The sequence below is a fragment of the Solea senegalensis genome, linkage group LG7 (genome assembly GCF_019176455.1).
Source record: "Solea senegalensis isolate Sse05_10M linkage group LG7, IFAPA_SoseM_1, whole genome shotgun sequence".
NCBI classification, from domain to species: domain Eukaryota; kingdom Metazoa; phylum Chordata; class Actinopteri; order Pleuronectiformes; family Soleidae; genus Solea; species Solea senegalensis.
The window spans coordinates 8058238-8081893 of NC_058027.1; the positions used below are offsets into that span (position 1 = coordinate 8058238).

The following is a 23656-nucleotide window of genomic DNA, read 5'->3' on the forward strand; positions in this document are numbered from 1 at the left end:
TCCTCATGGACATGCAAGATTTTGTCAGCAAATATCTGAGGTCTGTGGGTAATTTCCTGGAAGTAAAAAACTTTGCCAGGAAATACCCAGATTAGAGATTTTACTTGGTTGTCTCCCTTGTTCTTTCTTCTTCCCTCTCCCACTCCCTCATCACTGCCTCCCTCACTCTCTTCTGTGTTTGCCTACCACCACATGGTGCTAGCAGTCTGAAGTTATGGCTTGTGGCTGGTGAGCTGACAGAGCTACAGCAGAGGGCGAGATAAGGCTGTGACCTCTATGGCCGGAGAGGATGAGATGAATACATTTATGGCCTGTGGGATGGGAGGATGGGGGGGAATCTTCATTGAGTGCTGTCCCTGGACACATGACCCCCAACTAAATCTGGTGTATCTGTAACAAGGGCTTCAGACAGCAGAGGGGGGTAAGGTGAGGAAGGAAGGGAAGGAAGCAAATGAGGAGAGAAAGGGGTTCATGATAGATAGATAGATAGATAGATAGATAGATAGATAGATAGATAGATAGATAGATAGATGGAGATAGACCAATCATGGGGCAGTTCAGCAAGATCAGGTGCTTTTATATGCTGTTCCATTACATGCATCTTCCTTTGCTGGAGTGCCAACTTCTTGCACTGCAAATAAGCCAACCAACTATCCTGGAGTAAATTTGATCAGCAGCTGGGTTTGAAACACATGCAAAAAAATAGGAAGTATCACAACAGCATCAATGTACAAAAAAACATGATTAAATAACTCCTACCACTTTGAACCTGGAACAAAATTATTAGTAACAGCACTATAAATAAATAAATAGATAAATCAATAAATCATTTATTTAATTAACACATGATAATCATCTTGCTGGTCATTTAGGGGTTAATAAATCTTATGATCTGTTCTAACAGCATTAAAAAACATACATTCCGTCCCATTTTGTTTTCCATCCCAATCTGGGTGCATTATGCTGGTTCATTTTGTTTCAAATAAACATTATCTGTTGTGCATCTCATCCTTGTGTGGTGTCATTTGATATGCATCAGACTCATGAGGCCATGGCAAATGTCTCCCTCATCCTGCCAGCTCAGTGCTCACAATGAAAGGCATCTCAAAGAGATCTGAAAGTCTCCTGAGACACAGTTCATAAGCCATCTTATTCATTGTGAGCAGCAACAATGATAAAAAGCTCTCTTTGAAGGTGCACTCAAGGGCACCCTAAAGTCAAAACAGTAAAAGTCTACTGTCCTTCTGTTGCACTGAAATTGTTTGTTTGTTAATCCAAGACAACAAAAAAGAGCAAACAACACGCTACATGAAGAATAACGGGAATGTGCTCACTGAAAGTTTGCTGTTAAATTGTTGAATGTAATATCGCATTGCGACAGGCCCTCGAACACAGAAAATTTAAAATTTTACTACACAACAAAAGCACCCTATTACTCTTCCCTCTAAGTTGTGTATGACAAACTATAGTTTTGTTTACAAATGTTATGGTTACCCAGGACTGGTCCTCGGCCGCAAGTGCTGCCTACTGGTCCTGTGCCTGGCTTGTGTGTTAACTACTGCTGTGTAATAAGGATGGGTTAAATGCAGAGGACAAATTCACTGTCACTTATTGGTATATGTGCAAAATTACTAATGCTAATTCTTAATTCAAATTTGAAGCTTATTGTGTTGGACTGCAAGTCTGAAGTCTTTGAACTTTTCAAAGAAGCTTATACGCAATCTTCACTTCTTGGACATGAGTGAAGATGACGCTTCCAAGTCGAAAACACAGTGGGGAAGTGTTTAGTTGTAACATTAGTGTGAGGTGTGTCATATATCGGCCAAAATGTGCAAAACTCAGAGGAGTGGATAAGAGGGGTTTGAATCTCTGAGCGTGTCTTTATGTGAGTGTGTGTTTTGTGTTTCTCTTCTAGTCATGTGTCTGTGTGTGTGTCCACCAAGGGCATCATTTATCCGCCAACCCAGAGGCAAAAACAATTTGCTGCCAGAATTCATGGTTCCTCCTGCAGTACCTGTGTGGATTGGGTTCAGAGGTCACGAGTCACAGGCAATCAGGAGTAAATGGAGCCTGTGTTACACTAGAAAATTGGCTAAGAGCTTTAGAACAAGGCTGCACTCCTGTATGTTGTTGTTGTTGTTGTTGTTGTTGTGTGTGTGTGTGTGTGTATTACAAAAATACTCCTGTCTCTTATTACACTAAATCATAGCCGCTGTAACAGGATTCATTCTTGTTTATTTCCTAGTGTCTGGCCTTGCTTGATGATCCCTTTATCCTCACTTTTCAAGACTGCAAACCTCACCAAAAACGTCACATTGTTTTTTTATTTGTAACAAATTACACTGATTACTAGATGATGCACTTAGCAGCCAAAATGCATTTCTAGTGGTTTTCATCCCCTTAGTAATAAGTAACAGTGAGCTCCCACAGTCAGCCTCGTCCCCAGTTCATCCACAGACTAATCGCAGGAGGAGCAATAGAAACACATTACTGCCGAAATCACATTGTTCTCCCAAACTAAGACCTAGTTTATTAATCCCCAAAGTATTCCTCTGTATTTGACCCATCCTAGAATTAGGAGCAGTGGGCTGCCTCACTGAGTAGTGCCCAGGGAGAATTGGGGGTTGGGTACCTTGCTCAGGGGTACCCCAGCCCTTTTTTTTTTGGCCAGGTGGGGATTTGAACCAGCGATTCACTTTCTGGATCACTGAAATAAATAATTTTATGCTCCTAATTCAATTGTCAGTAGCTTAAAATGCATTTCTAGTGGTTTTCATCCCCTTAGTAATAAGTAACGGTGAGCTCCCACAGTCAGCCTCGTCCCCAGTTCATCCACAGACTAATCGCAGGAGGAGCAATAGAAACACATTACTGCCAAAATCACATTGCTCTCCCAAACTAAGACCTAGTTTATTAATCCCCAAAGTATTCCTCTGTATTTGACCCATCCTAGAATTAGGAGCAGTGGGCTGCCTCACTGAGTAGCGCCCAGGGAGAATTGGGGGTTGGGTACCTTGCTCAGGGGTACCCCAGCCCTTTTTTTTTTTGGCCAGGTGGGGATTTGAACCAGCGATTCACTTTCTGGATCACTGAAATAAATAATTTTATGCTCCTAATTCAATTGTCAGTAGCTCAAAATTTCACTTGGTTCAGTAGTCATGACTAAGACACTGATCTGCAACAAATTGCAGATCAGTGTCAGTTGCACTTTTTGTCCAGTGCTAACAATTTCTAGCATGTTAAGATGCTAACTAATGATTATAAGCACATCATTTAACATTTAATCATTTGTCTCAACTGTGACTATGTACATTGTGTATCCCAAGTGTTTGCCAATACATGCACCTCCAAAGTCATTGTGTATTTTTTTTAGGCTATGCAGGTGCTATTTTCAGATTGTCTGGAAGATCTATAACAACCTCAGTGAACCTGAGTTTACATCCATTGTCAACATTTAGTTTCAATGTTTAAAGTCACAAAGACTAAAAGTGATAAGTTGAATGATTTATTTGACTGTCTCATTCATTATTTTGGGGAGAAGAGAGCAACAACAGGCAGATATTTCAGCTCAGGTTCTGAAAAACCTACCTCATATATGTGGGCCATATCTAACATATATGACATAATTGCTTCATGAACACATCAGGGCATGACTTTACAGCTCGTCAAATAGAAATGTCCTGTGTTTATTACATTGTTTTGCTTACATTTTATTCTAATTAATAAATTTTATCATAAAATGTTTGGTACTTGATGCTGGATGGATTCAGGTTTGTTCACACTATGAGTTTGTAGAGACTGACCCCTGGTGGTGTCCATGAGGCTATTAACACAGAAGCAAATCACTGACAAAAAACTAACCAAAATAAACTGAAACAAATGCAAATGATGGGTCCAACTGTCAGCTTGTTTTAATCACCTCTAATTAGCTCATATAAAACAATACATTTGGATTTTTTTGTCTCTTTGCTATAAGAAACAAACAATTTTTCAAATCAATGTTCAAAAATGATTTGTGAAGACAGGCACTCTCTTTTTGATCAAAAAACCTGTTTCATCTCAGATGAAGAGACATCAGAGGCTACACAATGATTGTATTGCCACTATTATTGTTAGTCACTAATTTTTATGACAAAAAGTTGTGATTAAATGAAAAAATGGGTGTTCAGACTCCACCTATACCTATGGTATACAATAACCTTGAAAGTCTACAGCACAATGATTAGCAAACACCTGGAGGAGCCTTTTAACACACAATTTTGTGTGTTAAAAGGATGGCTTGTAAGGATTTACTGTATGCAATCTTGTGTCTATTTAATGCTCTGTTTTTATGCTTATTTTATGCACTTTCATTGTAAAGCACTTTGTGATTTGATTTATGAGTCAAATGTGCTATATAAATTACATTTACTTACATACTTAATTACTTACTTAATTACTTCATTACTTACTTACCTACCTGTAGACTATGCATATAATCTAAAAGGGCAAAGTATCAATCAAATCAATTTCATTTGTTTAGCTTAAATTCACAAATCACATTCTGCCTTAGTGGCTTTACCATCTGTAGTTACAATCTCTGTCTTTAACTTTCGGTTTGATCAAAGAACAACTCCACCAAAAAAATGAATAAAATCTCAGGAGTGAGGAGAATTAAACACTTTAAGTGAGAATCAAACACTTTAAGTGTTTAATTCTTATGTTATTATTATTTTTATAAGTAGCATCAGTCGTCATTTTGTAAACAGTGAAGTTCGTGTTGAAGGTTTCTTCCCCTTTAAGTTCGTTTGGCAGACGTCGATGGTTCTGTGCAGACAGAAGAGGGTGGGGTGAGACGGTGGAGACTTGGAGTGACTTATCACAGAGCGGAGGAAACCCGAAGAGGACACGCGTTTTCATCAGGTAGAAGAGACTCGACACAAAGACGGACTCAGCTTCAAACTCCACTTTCACCGCAGCATGTAGTCTGGACTGGACTGGCAACACCGACAGCTGTCTTCTCGAATTTTGTCTTCAGACTTTGAAAAACCCAGGTAAGATAGACATCGCAGCTTCACGCCCACCGACTCAATTTGTAACCAGCAGAGACACACTTCGACTTGGTTTTGTCCGATTAGCGATTTACGTGTTATGCAGCTCATCACCAAACCTCTGTAAACAAACGCAGCAGCAGCAGCAGCTGACTTTCAGCACCAAGGACAGAGAACCGGACGCTGTTGCGCAGAACAGGCTTTTAACTGACTCAGCAGGCCCGGCCTCCTTATGTCCTAAAACCACTAGCATGTAATGCACTCGAGGACGATGGACTTAAAATTATAGCTATACCACACCACTCAGAGCTTGTGTTCTATATGTGGCAGAATTTTAGTGCGGATTCTGATACAAACTGGAAGCCTGAGGAGACTAAATTCATATTTAAGTAAATTTGTTTTATATATAATGGGCCATTGTCCTACTCAAAGGGTCGAGCTTTGATGTCTGGTTAGTTAACTCAAGACTTCAAGTTACAGTTATATTGGAGGATAGTTGTGTTGATAGTAAAACTGAAACATGAGATTGTTACAGTCAGTCTTGTGTACAGCTATTTCTCTTACTGTTGCTCCTGTGGTTTATTAAGTGTTTGTTGAATTACTTAAGTCTGTATTGTATTTTTCCTGTAATTTATATTTATTTTACTCAATTTGGGGATTAGGCAAATTGGCAAATCTGTCCATGGTGTACCTGGTTATAAAGTGTAAAGTGTTAAAAGATGGATCGATGGATGTGTTAAATACATTTTGTTTAATCTATTGATTGTGAAATGGACTGTGTGATTGCTTTACAGGAGCAGAAAATGGCAGCGGCCCACATCCTCAACTTCACCTTATGGATGGCCACAGTCTTTACCACCACACTCAGCTGCCCTGAGCGCTGTACATGCTCAGTTAAATATGGTCGCCATGTTGCTGAATGCTCCTATAAGGACATGACTGAAGTACCAAAAGGTTTGCATTCTAACATTACAACTGTCAGCCTCTCTGCTAACAAAATCAGTTTGATACCACTAGGCAGTTTTGACATTGTCACCCAGGTGTCATCACTGTGGATGGCTCACAATGAGATTGTCTTTATTGAACAAGGGAGCCTCGCACCTTTAGTTCATCTGCGTAACTTTGACATTAGCCACAATAAAATCAAAAACTTTCCCTGGAAGGATCTGCAAAACCTCACAGCCTTACATCTGTTGAAGCTGAACCACAACGAGTTAACCCACCTACCAACAGATGCCTTCTCCAATCTCAAACACCTGAGGTCCCTCCAACTCAACAATAACAAGTTTATAACCATAGCTGAGGGGACATTTGACAGTTTGGTGTCTTTGTCCCATTTGCAGATTTATAACAATCCTTTTGTTTGCACCTGTTCCCTTGATTGGCTCAAAGACTGGATTTCAAAATCCCTCATCACAGTCCCAGATAAGAATTTGATTATTTGCAACAGTCCAGAGAAATTGAGAGGTAAAGTGATTATGACATTACCAAAGTCCAAGTGTCAAAGTGTCCCGAATGTCACACTACGAACTGAACCAAATATTCATACCACATCTGTCTATGAGGACAGCACACTGATCCTGACCTGTGAATTCAAGGGAAAGCCAAAGCCACTTGTCATGTGGAGTATTCACAGCAAAAGCCTAAATCAAGAGCTGCCATTGTTGTTCGGAGATGAATCACATCAAGACTCTGATAGAGAGACACTGTCCCATCATCGTTTCCTGTTCTTTAACAATGGGACCCTTATCATTCCATACCTCAGGGAAGAAGATGATGGCAACTACAGCTGCACGGCCACAAATGAGTTAGGTAAAGCTGAAGATTCTGTGTTGCTGGAAGTACTGGCTTCACCAAAACCAACACCCAAAACACAAATGACCACAACTCCCACTGAAACACCAACCAACAGACACCAACCAACAGACAACCAAGTATTTGTTTTGGATACTGTACACCTGCCAGCAACTATCCCACCTATTGCAGATGAGGAGGAAACAAGATCACATGCAAGTAAATGTGATCTGACAGCTAATACACGATACATCTCTAGCCATGTCTTTAATGGGAGCCTGGATAATATCAAACAGTACACATTTGACTTTGGTGTCATTGCAATAGGGGTGTCAGAAACAGAGGCAACTGTGCAACTCAATTGTTTTCTCATACCCAGAAAGAAGAGTGCCAAACGTAATGCTACTGCTGACACATCTGTAAGCCTCCAGACTGACAGCAGAGAGCGAAATGGCCATTCAGACACAGTGTACACAAATGGCTTGTATCTATGTATTACTTCCGATCGCAAACACTCAGCCGTCCAATGGTCGAGAATCAAAGATGACATCAACACTTATCGGTTTAGCGGTTTGCGCCCGGGGACCAACTACTCCCTGTGCCTCACCTACAGAGGGGAGGACTGTGAGGTCCAGGTGCTGTTTACCACCAGAAGGAGTGTGCCAAATCTAGTGATCATCATCTCAGTCAGTATCTGTCTCCTGACCATGTCTACTGTGCCTCTGCTTGGTGCAACATGCTTCCACCTAGTGTACAAATACCGCAGCAAGACCTTTAAACTAATCCTGAAAGCCAAAGACCAGTACCACATGGAGAGGAACCTCACTGCTAACTTGAACATCCACAGGCCTCATACTGAATCTCAGAGGAAGATTAACGTAAGTCAGCTGGACGAGGAGGAGGAGGGAGGAGACAGAGAGCAAAGACCAAGAAAAAGAGGCAGATACAGAAGAAAGTGTGGTGACTGAGTCTATTGTTTTGTCTCACTGTAGGGGGAATTTAGATGACTGTGAGGTAGGATCTGAGTATAGTGATAGGTTGCCTTTGGGAGCTGAAGCAATCAATATCACAAGCTATCCAAATCAATACATGTGAAATGTTATTGATAGCATAATTTGTAAATATTTTGCAATAGGTTATGAAGTTGAAAGATTTTTTTTTTTTTTTTCAGTTTGTGCCTATAGCTAAGGTCTGTTTCATTGCAAAAGCATTGCAAAGTATTTCTATGTAATACTGCTATACTGTATATGGATCTGACCGAAATATGTCAATGTGCAATATAGTGACTGGGCAACTTGTAGTTCATCTGTCAGGGGATGTTCTTGAGATAATATTCAAGGCCATTTAACTAAAAGCTCCATTAGGTGTACATTATGTTAACCTCATTTCCTCAAGATATTTGTAGCAAATATCTGGTCTTCTTCCCTCTGTGGTTTTTCCATTCATGCAGTAATGGACTTCACCCACAACGAGGAATAAAACATTTGACAAGTGTGTGTTCAACTAAAATCAAAGTAAAAAAAAAAAAGAAAAAATCACAATCAGATTTTTCTTACAGTAACTGGTTATTATACTGTCAGATAGAGAGAGAGGGGGAGTGTGTGTGTGAGAGAGAGAGTAAGAGAGAGACCCACAAACCATTACTAATGTTTAAAAAAACAGCCTTACATTTTGGGCCAAGTATTTGCTTTTTGGTGAGAATAAGATGAGGACAAACATGCTTGTTTGGTATAAGTCCCAGGCATCAGTCAGTCAGTTAGCTTAGCACTAGAAGCAGAGAAAAAAACATTTTACTTACTAAACCAGCATGACAGTGTGTTTACCTTCATTGCAAATAAAGACTATATTTTTTATTTTATTTTATTTATTGTGAATCTGAATCCAGATCTACACCAAAAACTTGTTTAAAGTCAACAACTGTTTAGTTGACAAAACTGAAAATATTCCATTAAAAGGAAGTTCCTGTAAAGTGCCTGTCGTTACATTTTAAGAATGTACATTAACATTGACATAATACTGAAAGAACCAGAGATGCTGTTGATTACTCTGGCTCTTCTCAGAGTTACAGTAGAAATGACATGAATTAGACAGTTATGGGTGGAGTGGCTCAGTGGTTAAGACCGGTACCATGTGTGCAAAAGACAAAAGACTTCATGGTCGCAAAGTCAACTCCACCCCTGGCAGGTTGTACTCAATTCCCTTGTAAGTCGCTTTGGATAAAAGCATCTGCTAAATGACATGACATGACATGACATGTAATGTAATGTAGACAACGGACTAAAAGAGGATTGAACTGTGCAAGTGGACTGTGTTGACAGGAATTTAATTATTTTATTGCATTTGGACACTTTTACCTGGACAAAATGTCCACAAGAAGTGGTTACAGTGGTTACTGTCCAGCCAGACACGAAAATATATGTTAAAACAAACAGGCTAAAGCTTGTGTCACATATTAAATATAACTAAAGATTAATAGGAATAATGTAGACTAGTTGGAAGCAGCAGTAAATGGGCTGTGTGTAACTAATATAAATGAATAATCTGCTTAAAATACAGTAAATCTGCAGTCATTTTATTGTAGGAACGAAGTAGCTTGATGTCATACTAACTCGCATTTGCTCTAAAAGAGAAAACAATCCAGTATTTGCTGACGCTATGAGCTTTTTGTCCATTTATACTGTGAACGTGCAGTGGAGATAACTGTTGTCATCTACAATAACTGTTGCTACAATAAATTCTCTGTCAAAATGTTCAAATGTGGACAAGCTCCACATTATCCACCATGTCTTTTTCAGTGTTCAATGGTAAAAGCACTAGTGAGTGTGGTTGTTCCTGTCTTATACCTGTCATATACATTCTGGTTTTTAGTAGTGTGATTTAGATACTACGTATTATGACAGTCTGTTTCAGTCTGTCACAGGTCTTGTGTACACATCCTTGCCTTAAATAACTTAAGCTCAGTGTTTGTTTGTTTTTTTATTTAGTTTTTTCATGAAAGCGAATAAGGGAGTTTTACAAAATAATATAAATGAAGATATTTAATACTTATGTCTCAATAAAGTTTGGACTAAACAAGTGATTATTGTGTTCCTTTTTTAGTTAGTTTGATACACAATCATAAAGCATATTACTAAATAGATCAGATTGAAATTAAACACCCACATCTCTTAATATGTGATAACATACAATAACATTAAGATTAATTATATTATTATTAATAATAACACAAGACAGCATAGCAATAAAAAGTTACACTGTAGTATGTATAAAGTCCTTATTACGCCAGTGTTACAGATTTATTCTAAACATAGGTTGAAAAATGTTACCATCCATGGAAATCATGGAGAACAGAGGGTATACTGACAACTAACTGCCCATGAGGCAGAACCTGGGGTGAAAGAGAGACAAATGAACAGCCTCGTATTGACCTCCACTCAAATCCTGATGCTCACTTTGACACTCAGTCACTCAGTCTGTACTATATGAATCTGAAAGTAATTTTTTCTTTGCTGGGAGCTGATTCATATTATTGTGACACAGTTTCATCCACAAAGCAAGAACAAGCAAGATTATCTGAGGCTGCCCAGGCTTGACTGTGACTGTGATGTTAAAGTGGGTTTGCCAACATTTTAAAAAGGATTAACAAAGAAAATAATCTCATGAACTCATTCATCACCTGCAACTGTACAGCAAAAATGTAACAGGTTGTAGACAATTTTTTTTCAAACTTCAGATTTTTTAAATTTGATTTTTAAGCTACCAACTCCATCATAGATGAGGAACCTCATTCAGTTGTCTCCTGATTTGTGAGGATTTCAGTGGCTGGTTCAGGCTCAGCGGCTGATTTCTTGCTGCCCTTTTTGAAGCTGTGTTTGGGGGTGCCATTCCGGACACTCTCTGATATCTGTTGTGTGTGGAAGTGCTTCCTGGAACCCAGCAGTGAAGGGTTGTTAACCAGTGTGTACAGCAGCTGCCAGCGAGAACGAATCCTCCGACTGCTGGTTGCCTTGCTTGGTCTGCTCTCCTGAATCCCTGAAGGCATGAAGGATGAGCAGGCTGTCAGGACAGAAGGAGACACCCAGTTGAAGGGTCAGAGGTCTATGAATGGACCGTATATGGATGTACGTTTTATTTTGAAAGTCTTGAGATTTGAATCATGGTGTGTTCCATGCGTCAGGAATCGCGTGTATGTGTGTGTCTGTGTGTTCAGGGTCTCTACCTCCCTCTGCATCTTGGATTTTCTGTCCAGCTCTGCCACCCTCAACCATCATGTCCAGCAGTAGCCCACAAAAAGCCTTCATCACTGGGTGTGACTGACTGACTTCAACCCTCAAGAACTGGGTGTAGTATCGGTAGGCTAGATGGGGTCAAATGGCACATAGCATCATGACAAAACGTCTGCATATGATTACAGTAATGTAAATGCCATCGTGTTTTACCTGGGTCATAGGACTCTGCAGTGCGGTGCAGCAGACTGATGTCAATACGACCAAGATGGAGGATGTTGTACAAAGCTGTTATCACCATTCTCCATATGGCAACAACCAGTCCCACCCCAATGTTGATAAGGAAGAGCAAGTATGTCAACAGGAACAGACTATCTCTGGAATTTATCATGAACAAGTTTCAGACAGGTGAAAAATCTGACATAAAGTATTTTCTCTTAGTTACAACTTAAAACTGCAGTGTGCAACTTTTTGTTGTTATTGATGTTAATATTCTGCTTCTCTTTGGTCTTGTGAAGAGAAACTAAGTAATAATCATTCTTCATCTGAAATCAGGCTCTGTCAGGCAATACTATCAGTGTTAATCCCATGAAACTGCTGAACAAGTGGATTTTATTAGCAGTAAAATTCACATCTTGCTTTTTATGCAGTGAGTGAAAATTTTGTTGGGTGACATGAGATTATGCTTTAACTTTAAGAAATACAGTGAGAGTCATTTAGAGGTTAATCAGAACTGCATGGACTAATTTGACAATGTTTGAATGTAAGGGAAATTTATTTATATGTACTACAGTTTTTAGAAAGAATACAACACAGATTTACACATGACGATCACTTAGAAGAATGACTACTCAGCCTGTGAAAAAAGATCCTCCCAATACAAGATACACACTGACATCATCATACCTATTCTTCAAGTCTCTTGTTCCAGCTTCCTTTTTAATAAAAGCAAACTTAGCAGTCACATGTTGCAGTGCTGTAACCAGTAAGAGTGTGACCCAGGCAGGCCTGTGACATCAGAAAACAAACAAGAAGTCCTCTCAGTTTTGATCAGTAATGATACAGTTTAGGGTTACATGAGGCATTGTTGACTCACCATGCCTTTCCTGCAATTTCAAAGATGACGATGTTATGTCCATAAAAAACTGGAATGATGATCAAAAACACCAGGAACAAGAAGCAGATGAAAAACACAACAGTCTGGACAGCCATTCCTGCCAGGAGAACATAAATGAAATTCAACACATTTCAAACCATGGCAGATTTATTTGTAACATATATTTTCATACCACCAAGTGACCATTCAATGACCTTCACAGAAATGGAAGAGGCAAAAAATAAAATGTATTTTCTGACAAAGTAGTTCATTGGTGTGTAGAATTATGTTTGGTGAGTATTTGAGGAAGCACAACAGTGTCAAGATAAACCCCAGTAGGTGAGTGTTCATGGTTTTCAAACAACTGTGTAGTTCTTTGTCATAGATTAATAATTATATATCCAATGTCAAATTTTGGATTATTGTTTTGTTGTTTGAGGCATGTGTTGGTAATATGAAAAAAGCACAACATTACCAGCCATATCACACATATTAAGTTTAATAAAAAAATTTTTACCAAGGCAGATGATGGCAGCCTGGTATCCTGTCAAGCCCATCCAACAGACAACAGCAGGTTTAGATGGACAGATGGTCTTCTGGCTGTTATCAATGTTGTAAAGTCCTTTCAGGTTTGACCTAAAACAAATGCAGGTTCAGATAAGAAGGTTTAAAAAGTTGACAATCAAAATGGACAACAGGTTTATATAATATAGCCCAACTATATATATGCTTAAGGTCTTATTGTACATACCTGTGAAGAACCATGGACCTCATGAGCATAGTAAGACCAACCAAACAAGACAGGGTCATGGCACAGAGGTAGCACACTAACAAACATGGTTTGAAAGAAAAACAATGTAATTTATATTTTCTTTTTCTTTTTCTCCCCACATCTTTTTTAAATGCCAAAAACTGACATCACTGACCTTCCAGCAACCAAGTGTAGAAAGTCACAATCTTGACAACCTCCATCCTGTCATCTGATAGAACAATCCCAAACCCCAGTAACAGGAACGCAATGTTTTCATCAATACCAGCACGAACAATATGGAGGGTGGGGACAACCAGGACAACCAATAACAATGCTGTCTGAAGAGTGAAACAAAGTATAATTACCTGGCCCATATGATGTGTATATGGTACAAAGATGAACAGCTCAAAGTGCATATTTTGTCACCTAAAGTATTAAAACTCACATGATATATTGCCAGGAAAGCAATAAATGCTGATACCGCCAGCTTCAGTGGAAAACGAAAAACTGGAAGATAAAATGTGTCATTACTCATTCATAGCTGTTTAGCATTTACCATTACAATATACAGTATGTGTATATATATATGTATGTATGTATATATATATATATATATATATATATATATATATATATATATATATATATATATATATATATACATACATACATACATATGTATATATATATAGGTTATTTGTTATTATATTATAAATGCAAGTGGGTATCCTTACATTTTTCAGGTATATAAATATAACTCTTGGGTACTTCCAATATTCTCTCTGCCAATGATGGTTTTTCTGTAGTTGAAGAGCTGTTACAGCATATGTCAACACATCATTAGTCAGTGGCAGCGACACACAAAGTGAACACAATTCACACACTGTATTTACGTAAACATTATCAGCAATTACCAAAAACATCAGAAATTATGGAAAAGGCAACAACTCAAACACTTTGTTGTTTTTCATTAAAGAGCTCGTTTATATTGCATATTAGTCTTGAAAAATATGAAAACAATGTTTTAATGCATTTTATACAATATATATGTACTAAAATTACATAAATCATTTGTTTGCTGTTTTAAAGATGCTGATTAAATGTTAAGGTTGCATGTTGCTTTAATATTGGTAAGGCGGTTATAGTAGGTAAACACAGGCATGACTATTAAAATTAGTGAAGGATCTGTTCCACACTATAGTTCTGATATGATGAGTGACATATACTGTGTATTGGTGGCTGTGAAAAAAGTTTGAAATGCACACTGATGGAACAACAAAAAAAGTGTGCTACAGCATTATATCATAAAGCGCTAACTCATGATTAAACAATCAAGTGATATACAAGTAATACACAATAATCGTCTCATCTTTATTCACCTGACAGCTGAGGACTTTTTCTTGAGAAGTAACTTCACATAGTCGACATAGTAGCTGCTGTCCAGGTCCTGTAGGCCACAAAGAATTAGACTTTAAAAAAAGGTAGTCAAGAACTTATGATGTTAAAATCACCTCACGTAAAACACATAAAACTAGAGAAACAAGGCACTCAGAGATGGCAGACTTCACCCCATTTACGCAACAAGCCTCTGGCGGCCTCTGTTGGTCATTTTGGCAAGTGCAGAAAACAACACACAAACAACACACAGAGCCACTAAAAACATTACTTCACTCCCACTCCGTGGGGTGAAGTAATTAGTTCTGCATAAATGTTTGCTTTAATAGGGTTGAGCATCATTTCTTAATATATAATAAATACTATCTAACAATTAGTTTAGTCAAGAACAAATAAATTATGAGAAACAGCTGAGGCTGTTTTTTATTCTCACCACAAGGAGCTATTTTTAGTCACTGGCCAAACATTAGAGGATTTAATCTACTGCTAACCACATAGAAGAAAAGATCACCTACTCTGTAATAATCTTCCCAAGGCTGTTGAGTTAAACCCATTCTTCTCTGACCAAGCAGCTTACAGTAATCATGGTTATGTATTGCATAGTTGAAATTCATGTTTCTTACTTCATTTGCACCAGAGAAAAACAGTCTACATGTCTGAACAAATAACAAGTTGTTCAGACATGTGGTCTGTGTTTGTTCTGGTTGATGTTTCTCACCTCATCAGTCTTTGGGCCTTTGACAAACAACAGAAGAAACTGGACACAGAGATATGCAAGGCAGGCCAGCTGAGGAAGACTTGCAAGCAGAGCATAGTACTTATAGATCTGTGAGGAGGAATGGGAGAGTTAAAAGATAATTTAAAGAATCTGTTCAACTAAAAGCCCAACCTGTATTGGTTTATTTGGAAATATTACATTTGATATACTTGATGCTATAATCTTACCTCTGGAGTCTTTGGACAGTCAAACTTCTGCCACACCAAGATGCCGGAGTAACTGAAGGAAAGGATTGCTCCAAACACATAACCTGTTCTATGCTGCAGAGTGCCACACACCAACAGAGGATAGTACAGGAGTGGATAGTAGAAGATGGCAATGATCTTCATGTACTCTGATAAATGAAGGATAACATGAAGGTATAAGTCATTCTAATGTCAAACAGAAAATGTATACATTTATAAGACATGTGGAAATTTACAAAGCCAATGAGTAGACTTTGAAATTTCTAGCATTGTCTGCCACAGTGGTTTCACTTTGGTCAGATTTATGCGAAAGATCTTTTTATACTTTTTCCAGTTACAATTTATTTAAAACAGTTAAATTAGGATTACATATTTTGAAACTGCTCAAATTGTAGTTAGTTATAATTATTGTAAAGGTTCAGTGTGTCAGAATTAATGACATCTAATGGTGAGACTGCAGACTGCAAAAGTATTGACCCCTCCCTCCCACCAAGTGTGTCAAGGAACTATGGTGGCCTTTTCACAAGAAATTATTTAAACTCTATATCCAGAGGGCTGTTTATAGACATAAATTAAATGTATTACCAATAAATATGTTTAGTACATTATCACTGATTTTGATATACTGATTTAGATATATATGTATTGATATACAAAGAAAACTATCTTGCTCTGACATATTTCTACAACATACCTAACGACAACATGTTACAAACTGGACCTTTAAATGTATGAATGAATGTTCTTTGTCACCAGTATTTGCATCACAAGCATGTGTATTGTCACTGAAGCACAAATATGTGAAGATTCATTACTGAAGTTAAGTTAAACATATAAATGTCTACCTTTCATTTCAGCTGGATGATCTTTGGAGAAAGGCAGAGGGTTTGGAGCAATCACCAGCATAGCCAGCTTGCTGAAAACCAGTCCAAAAACAGCCATTACCAGGCCTTTATCCTGAGTCTGGTCCAGGAAGTTGGCTGGACTGTGATGAAAACAAACATTACAAATTTTAAAGCTATATTCAGACACACCTGCATTCAAGAGCCTCGTTATTCTCTAGGTAAACTAATTTTACCTGAAGATGCTAGAGGATCCTCTTGTAAATCCTTGACAGAATTTGTTTTTTCTTGTAAGAGCAGCCAGAATCAACATGATCACAATCTACAGGAAGAAAGATACAATTTATCAGGAAATTGCACAATACATTTTGTTTGGATCATCAAATGAGCCATATCACTGTTTTCCCCCTAGGTGCAGATCAGGGACAGATGTGAACACGTAGTTTAATAGTCGTAAAGTTAGTGATGAGCCTAAAATTAAAACAGTATCTATATAAATAGTAAAAGTATCTATCAACAGGATTTGTAACCCAACAATTCACGAAATGAGCAAACACTAGGCATCAGTGGAGATATAAAAAAGCTCCCTTTTAACAGGAAGAAATCTCTGACAGAACCAGTCTCAAAGATGTGGAGCCATCTGCCTCAAAGTTTATACAGGACAGTTCTGAGTCAGTGATGGCATGTTTATAGAAGGACAATGTCGTTTATATACAGTAAGCAGCAGCAGAGATTGTTGATAAAAAGTATACTGATATCAACTTTAATTAGAGCATAATAATAATAATAATAATAATAATGGTGACTGGATCTGGATCCAGCAACCTGCAAGATGAGGACAGAGAGAGAGAGAGAGAGAGAGAGAGAGAGAGAGGAGAGAGAGAGAGAGAGGGGAAGGAAGGAAAGACACAAACTAGGGAGAACAAGGTTAATGACATATAATAAAGGCATATTCATACCCTGAGTGTGAGTGCACCACAGGAAATTCCCCCAGCAGTCTAGGTCTATAGCAGCATAACTAAGAGATGGTCCAGGTTTCCCTGAGCCAGCTCTAACTATAAGCTTTATCAAAAAGGAATGTTTTAAGTCTAACTTTAAATACAGAGAGAGTGTCTGACTCCCAAACTATCACTGGGAGCTGTTTCCACAGGAGAGGAGCCTGGTAAATGAAGGCTCTGCCTCCCATTCTACTCTAGCAGACTCTGGGAACCACACGTAAACCTGTAGTTTGGGACCTAAGTGATCTGTTAGGGTTATAAGGTAAAACTGATTATTTAAGTTATGAAGGGGCCTTACCATTAAGTGCTTTGTACGTGAGGAGGAGGATTTTAAATTGAATTCTAAACTGTACGCGGAGTCAGTATCGAGAGAAAAAAAAGTATAGGCCCAAGTACTGAGCCCTGTGGAACTCCAAAATTAACTTTTGTTTGTAATGAGGCAATTAACATGAACAAACTGGAATCTATCTGATTGGATTTAAACCAGCAGAGGGCAGTACCTGTGATCCCAAGCGTCAATGGCGTCAAATGCAGCACTAAGATCTAACAGGACCAGTAAAGAGACCATTATCTGAGGCCAAGAGAAGGTTGTTACTTACTATTACTAGTGCTGTTTCTGTGATATGATGTAATCTAAAACCTGACTGAAAGTCTTCAAACAGGCCAGTACACCAGCGTGGAACAAGGCCACTCCATCTGAGAGACGCAAGCTGGTGGTCCAGGAGGTACATCGGGAAGAGGAAGCGGGAATGTGCGCACAAGCAGTAGTCCAGGCAAAACAAGAGCAGTGGATGGCATGGGAAGGAGTGGAGAAGAGGAAGATCTCCTGGAAAGAGCTGTGGGAGATGGAGGCATTCAAGGCGAGCTTTACCATCAAGGCTGCCTACGATGTCCTGCCTTCTCCTGCAAACCTAAGCCAGTGGTATGGCGAAGACCCCACATGCCCTCTATGTCCAAGTCCAGCAAACACTGAAACACATCTTTGTGGGATGCAAGACTGGCCCCACCCAAGGCCGCTACACCTGGCGGCACAACCAGGTGCTAAAGTGTTTTGCAGCAGGGCTGGAAAGTCGTCGAACAAGCGTGAACGCCCTTCCTCCCCCACAATCATGTTGGCGATCAAGACCATTCGTATGGGAGGGCTGAGGTACGCTGAACTTGCAGCCGACGCACAACAACAAGGTCTGGAAAGCAAACGTACGCCCAGTGGAAGTCGGCTGCAGAGGGTTGTTGAGGGTAGCCACCTCAACATCCAGGCTACTCAGGGAGATGGGAGTGCAAGGGAAGAGTAAATATGATCAGTTAGGAGAGGGTTTTGGGGAAAAATGTTTAAGTTATCAATATAAATACCAAAAGTTTAAACAAGATCAAGGGTGTGACTAAGGCAATGAGTTGGTTTATTGAATAAAACCAATTGATTCTAACGGCAAATTAAATGCAAGACTATCACTGTCAACATCTACATGGATGTTGAAATGCCCTGCAATTATGATTGTACTATCTCAGATAAGAATTGAGATAACTCTGAATTCTGAATAAGGTGCAGGTGGATGATAAACTGTGACTATCAGAATTGTTTTTTATATTTTCCAACTAGGATGACAAAGATTAAGAATAAGGATTTAAAAAGATATATATCTTGGTTTGGGCTTGGGGTTGATTAATAATCTAGTATTAAAAATGGCTGCTAATCCTCCTCCTTGGCCTGAGCTGCTAAGAATATGGGTATTATATGGGTAACACAATCTTCTTCATGTAACCAAGTTTCAGTTACACAAAATAAATCAATACAATTGTCAGTAATGAGATCATTAATTAAAACAGATTTTGAGGAGAGTGATCTTATATTTAATAGTCCACATTTAAAAGTGGTATTATTAGAATGTATTTCATTGTTGGTATTGATCTTTATTAAATTAGAATGTCTAACTCCTTCTCTGTTTGTTATCGATTTATTTATTTTAGTAGGTCGGGGGACAGACACAGTCTCTATGGCGTTTTTAATTGGTGACTGTTCGAAAAGAACCACAGAGGAGCATGTAAGACTGCTCTGTGTCCTGGTCTAAACTCTGCATTGTCATGGTATTGGGTTTCTAATAAACTTCCCTAAACAGTTATCACTAAATATTTACATCCACTAAATGGTTGATGCCAGTGCCAGGATGGTGTGAAATCTATTGTGTAAAATGTGTTGGGTTAAATGACTATGCTGTTATATTGATTTTGTTGTCAGGGTCTGAAGTAAAAAAAAGCACTGTCATAAGCACTCATACATAAACCATACACAAACACTGGACATAATATTCTTCTGGTTTGCTGGATGAGGATGAGGCTAATGTGTGAGTAACAACAGCGACTCTTCTGGTTGCAAAAAGAGTTCTGTTTGGATGAGAGTTTGTGAAAAAGTGAGGCTGCATTACACCTGATTTATAACAGTCCCCATTTTCCCGGATTTATAGCCTCAAACATGAATTTCAGCTCTTCATTAAAATTCATATTAGGAGTTCAGATTATTTTGGGTCACTAGTGGCCACTTGACTCCATCCTAAGCTGGTAACAGTGTCAACAGACCTCCGCCTTTCATTGTGACCGCAATCTCTAAGGGCTTGAATTTAATTCTGCTGCTTTTGCAGAACATCTGAGAGTGTCTTGTACTTACACCAATGTTCAGAGCAATATATTTACATTTCATTTCATTTTAGTTTTCTTACTTCAATGTACTTACAGATATTGACAGCATACATATGTGGAAGAGCTTGTCATCTGCTGTGGGGTAACATGGTAAAATCACTCTGTGAATAAACAAATTGAAGTGAAATAAATAAAGCGGTACTAAGAGATGACCTTTGTAAATATATTTTGTATAAAACATTTGCATTGTCTGATGACTGTCATTGCTTTTGTAAGGATAAAGGGAAATAAAGGTATTTTCTTACAAATATTGTTTATGTATGATTTCTGGTTTCAGATATATTACATTTTGTTATGTTTGCAGATGATACAAATTTATTTAGTTCTAGGTGTAACAAAAAAACAGTAGTAGAAAAAGAGTTAATTAAATTAAATTAAATAAAGTTATCATTAAATGAAAGTAAAACAAGATTTATGATTTGGTGGCACCAAGACCAATTCTGACATAAAGTTGAAAGAGTTTATGAAACCATTTTTTGGGGAGTCATTATAGACCACAAACCTTGTTAGAAACCACACACAGAACACATTAAATGTAAATTATCCAAATCTATTGCTATTCTTTCTAAAACAAATGATTTATTGAATTAAAACTGCCTTAGGATATTGTATTGTTTACTTGTAATGTCCTATATGTCATACTGTGAATAAAACTTCCTGTTTGCATTCAAACACATTCTTCAAATTAAGAGAAGGAAATTATAATTTATGAGGATTATTTAGGAACCAATCAAAGCAAGAACAAGTATTACATGTAGATCTGTGTCAGTTTTGGGGGTAAAGTTATTGAACAAACTCAATGATGAAATTAAATTGTGCAAAGTTCTTTTTGGGTTCCAAAAAAGTCTGAAATGTAAAATAATTAAAGCCTACAATGCGAAGTGAAGTCTAGTAATATAATTGTAAGTGCATCGTTTTATGTATTTTCTCTACATTTCTGATTTTCTTGTTTTTTTTCCTAGTGTTGTACAGGATAGGCAAAAATAAGCCCTGTGCTTCAGCCTATTCCTTTTTCGGTTATTGTCATAATTGTGTTAAATGATTTCACTTTGTTTACTTTTTATATAAATGTAAGTGGAATAAAGATATTCATTCATTCATATACTGTCAAATGCTGTAAAATAAATTAAACACAATAACAAATCAAATTGTTATCTTTCATGGATCATGACATTGACAATCAGCTAATACTTGATCTGGATTTGTGTAAAGAAACAATAATGGAAACAAGAATTTGCTCTGACAAATCTTGACGTTATTTCCAAAGGGTTTTATACTCACTCTTTGGGTGGTGTTGTTGGTTCTGCATTGCTCGAGTACCAGTCCGGGTAGTCATAGTAGGAATAGTCAAAAGGCTCAAATTCAACTTTACTGTGATTCATCACAGTTTTTGAAAATGAGAGAAAGAAGATAAATAAAGGAGTTTGTCAGGTAACCTCACTGTGTGATCTGCTGGTGCTGTTAAGTGTTGAAAAATTTGGACCAAACACTTTGATACATTCCAGTCCAACTAAGAGCCAAACACAGCAGATTAATGACTGCTCAGAAGGGAGTGAACAGTTGGAGGCAGGTACATTGCACTAAACATATGTAAGAAGCAGAGCAAGAAACTGATCCACTTATACTACTTTAAGTGAAATTGTTTCTTTGTAAGTTTGTTTATCCTAGTTATCCTAGTTATGCTTCAAATTCGAGTAGGTTTGCAAGATCATGATAGATTTACAAAAAAATGAAATGTAAAGGAAAAGGTTAAAGTAATACAGGGCATTATTTTTGATTTTCAACTCACAAGCGCCCCCACAGTTGCGAAGTTAATTGCAAGTCATAAATACCACTCAAACACAGCAACACGCCTTGTCCTAACCGCAGTCGCAGAAGAGACACTTTGCTTACTAACAGCATGGCTACGTGGATAAACAGCTGTGTTTGGAATAAGGCATACTGTATTTGTGTCTTTGGTCATCAGGTCTTTGAACAGCACTCCTGAAGTCATTTTCCTCTGCAGTCTCACAGGAAACAATGGACCTTTGTAGTTCTGGATGTAGCAGTACATCTTCTTTCTTCTCCTTCACCTCTGTGAAGTATTTTTTTTTTGTGCACTCAATACTGTTGTAGCGTTCCGATGTGTGAAGGGCTTCTAAAGTCACTCTTTTCTGTTGACGAAAACTCAAGAATGTATACTCCCTTTATTTTCTCTTCTCCATGTCACACACTCTCCAACCACAACAACAACGTTGCCTTATAAGTGTGACACTTGCAAGGGAGTCCCCCCTTACAGTAGAGAATGTCCCCATTTTTCAGTACAAGTAAATAAAATACACGGGGGGGGACAAAAAAAAGGGTGTTCATATAAAACACAACACACATAGACAGCCACACAGGCCATGAGGCAATTATTAAACACCACCGTAACACACAAACCATACAAACACAGGGCGTCAGAAAACATGAACAGATATAAACAGTCACTCTACTGCATAGTCCTCAAAGCGAGCAGGGGGTTGTGCTGACCTACCAACTACGGAGAACCTTGGCAGGGAAACCGCCTGTTCAGGGGAATCGCCAGTGCCATGACCATAGTCCATGTCTTCGCCAAAGAGGGACAAGCCCGCAGGGCTACCAGGCGTGGCAGCATCCTCCTGCAGAGCAATGGGTGGGGAAATGGCTAGGAGGTTTCTAGACGGGCCCTCCAAGGGAAAAGCCACAGGCAGACTGTAGCGCACAGCCTGTCATAGTGGACGACCTGAAGAGGAAGCTCCTCCACGAATGGGCTACTAATCTGATAAGTGACTCCCACCTCATCATCTCTGCCCATTCGCTGTCGCACCAAGGAAGGACCTTTCCAGTGGGCAGCCAGTTAACGGCAGCTCTCTATGGGGTCATTTAGCCACACAAGGTCCCCGACCTCTTATGGTTCATGCCTTAACTTGGTATCATAGAAAGTCTTTTGCCTTCTGCTTGCCACGATGGTGTAGTCCTTTGTCTGACTAAAAGCAGTGTTTAAGCGCCATAGGAGGGAACTAGCAAAGTCGTCCGGTGACCCGTCGGCCTGCCTTGCACCAGAGGCCCCAGCACCACATCCACTGGCGTCTGGGACTCCCTGCCGTGCGTGAGGAAGTAAGGCGTGAACCCAGTGATGGAGTGAACACTGGTATTGTGTGCGAAAGCAACCTGGAACAGGAAAGAGTCCCACTCACCTACAGAAGAGCGTTTAAGCCAACTGGTCAATAAGTGTCCACCATACCATCAGACTTTGGATGGGGTGGTATCCTTCACCCCGCACCACATCTGATTCAAACTGCCTCCCCATATCTGTGTGCAGCGTTTCCATCACACCATGCTCCAAAACATAATTCTGAAAGAGACATTCAGTAATGTAAATAAAATACACGGGCACTCCAAAGAGCTCAACAATTACAGTCCGGTGGCACTAACATCGCACCTGATGAAGATCCTTAAATATTTTTTTTCTAGTTTTAGTGTTAATATCTTTGTATATTGTATTCTATTTTTGGTAATGCGTGTTTATTACAGTAACAATGTAAATTTCTTACCTTAGCTTATCTTGTTATCGACCTTTGGATGTACCTCCTTATCAGCATACATTAGATGTTTGTGTTTCTTTTCCATTAACCGTTTCGGTTGTGAACTTTACCAACTGTTTTTTTGGACACTAGGCTGGGGTATTTGTATCATAACCAACAAAAATACCTTGCTCACACCTGGTACTTTGCCTGTGAAGAGCTTGTATGGCGTTTTCTTTGTGCGCCTGCTGTAGCAACTGTTCCTCACATAGGCTGCTAGGAAACCTTCAAGGCCTTCTACGCCTTCAGAGAAAGCCCAACATTAATTCTGGACCAGAATTAAATA

General features: G+C 38.7%; 1 protein-coding gene and 1 pseudogene across 3 annotated transcripts; one reads left to right on the plus strand and one right to left on the minus strand.

Annotated features, from left to right (window-relative positions):
• Positions 1-4884: 4884 nt before the first annotated feature.
• Positions 4885-7968, plus strand: LOC122772616 (annotated as a pseudogene).
• A 1163-nt stretch (positions 7969-9131) lies between these two features.
• Positions 9132-21281, minus strand: LOC122771997 (receptor for retinol uptake stra6-like). 3 transcript variants are annotated; one of them, XM_044029606.1, is made up of 17 exons: positions 21068-21281; positions 19821-19887; positions 16334-16419; positions 16101-16240; positions 15238-15404; positions 15011-15118; positions 14277-14344; positions 13632-13711; positions 13343-13404; positions 13073-13235; positions 12898-12973; positions 12664-12782; positions 12147-12264; positions 11957-12058; positions 11264-11427; positions 11044-11181; positions 9132-10856 (listed from the first exon to the last, which is right to left on the minus strand). In XM_044029606.1, the coding sequence occupies exons 1-17, from the start codon at positions 21166-21168 to the stop codon at positions 10609-10611; spliced, it is 2007 nt and encodes a 668-aa protein (XP_043885541.1). In that variant the 5' UTR covers positions 21169-21281; the 3' UTR covers positions 9132-10608. The 3 variants fall into 3 exon arrangements, with proteins under 3 accessions (XP_043885541.1, XP_043885540.1, XP_043885542.1); XM_044029605.1 differs by having other exon boundaries at positions 9132-10880; XM_044029607.1 differs by lacking the exons at positions 19821-19887; positions 21068-21281 and having other exon boundaries at positions 9132-10880; positions 16334-16858.
• Positions 21282-23656: the final 2375 nt, after the last annotated feature.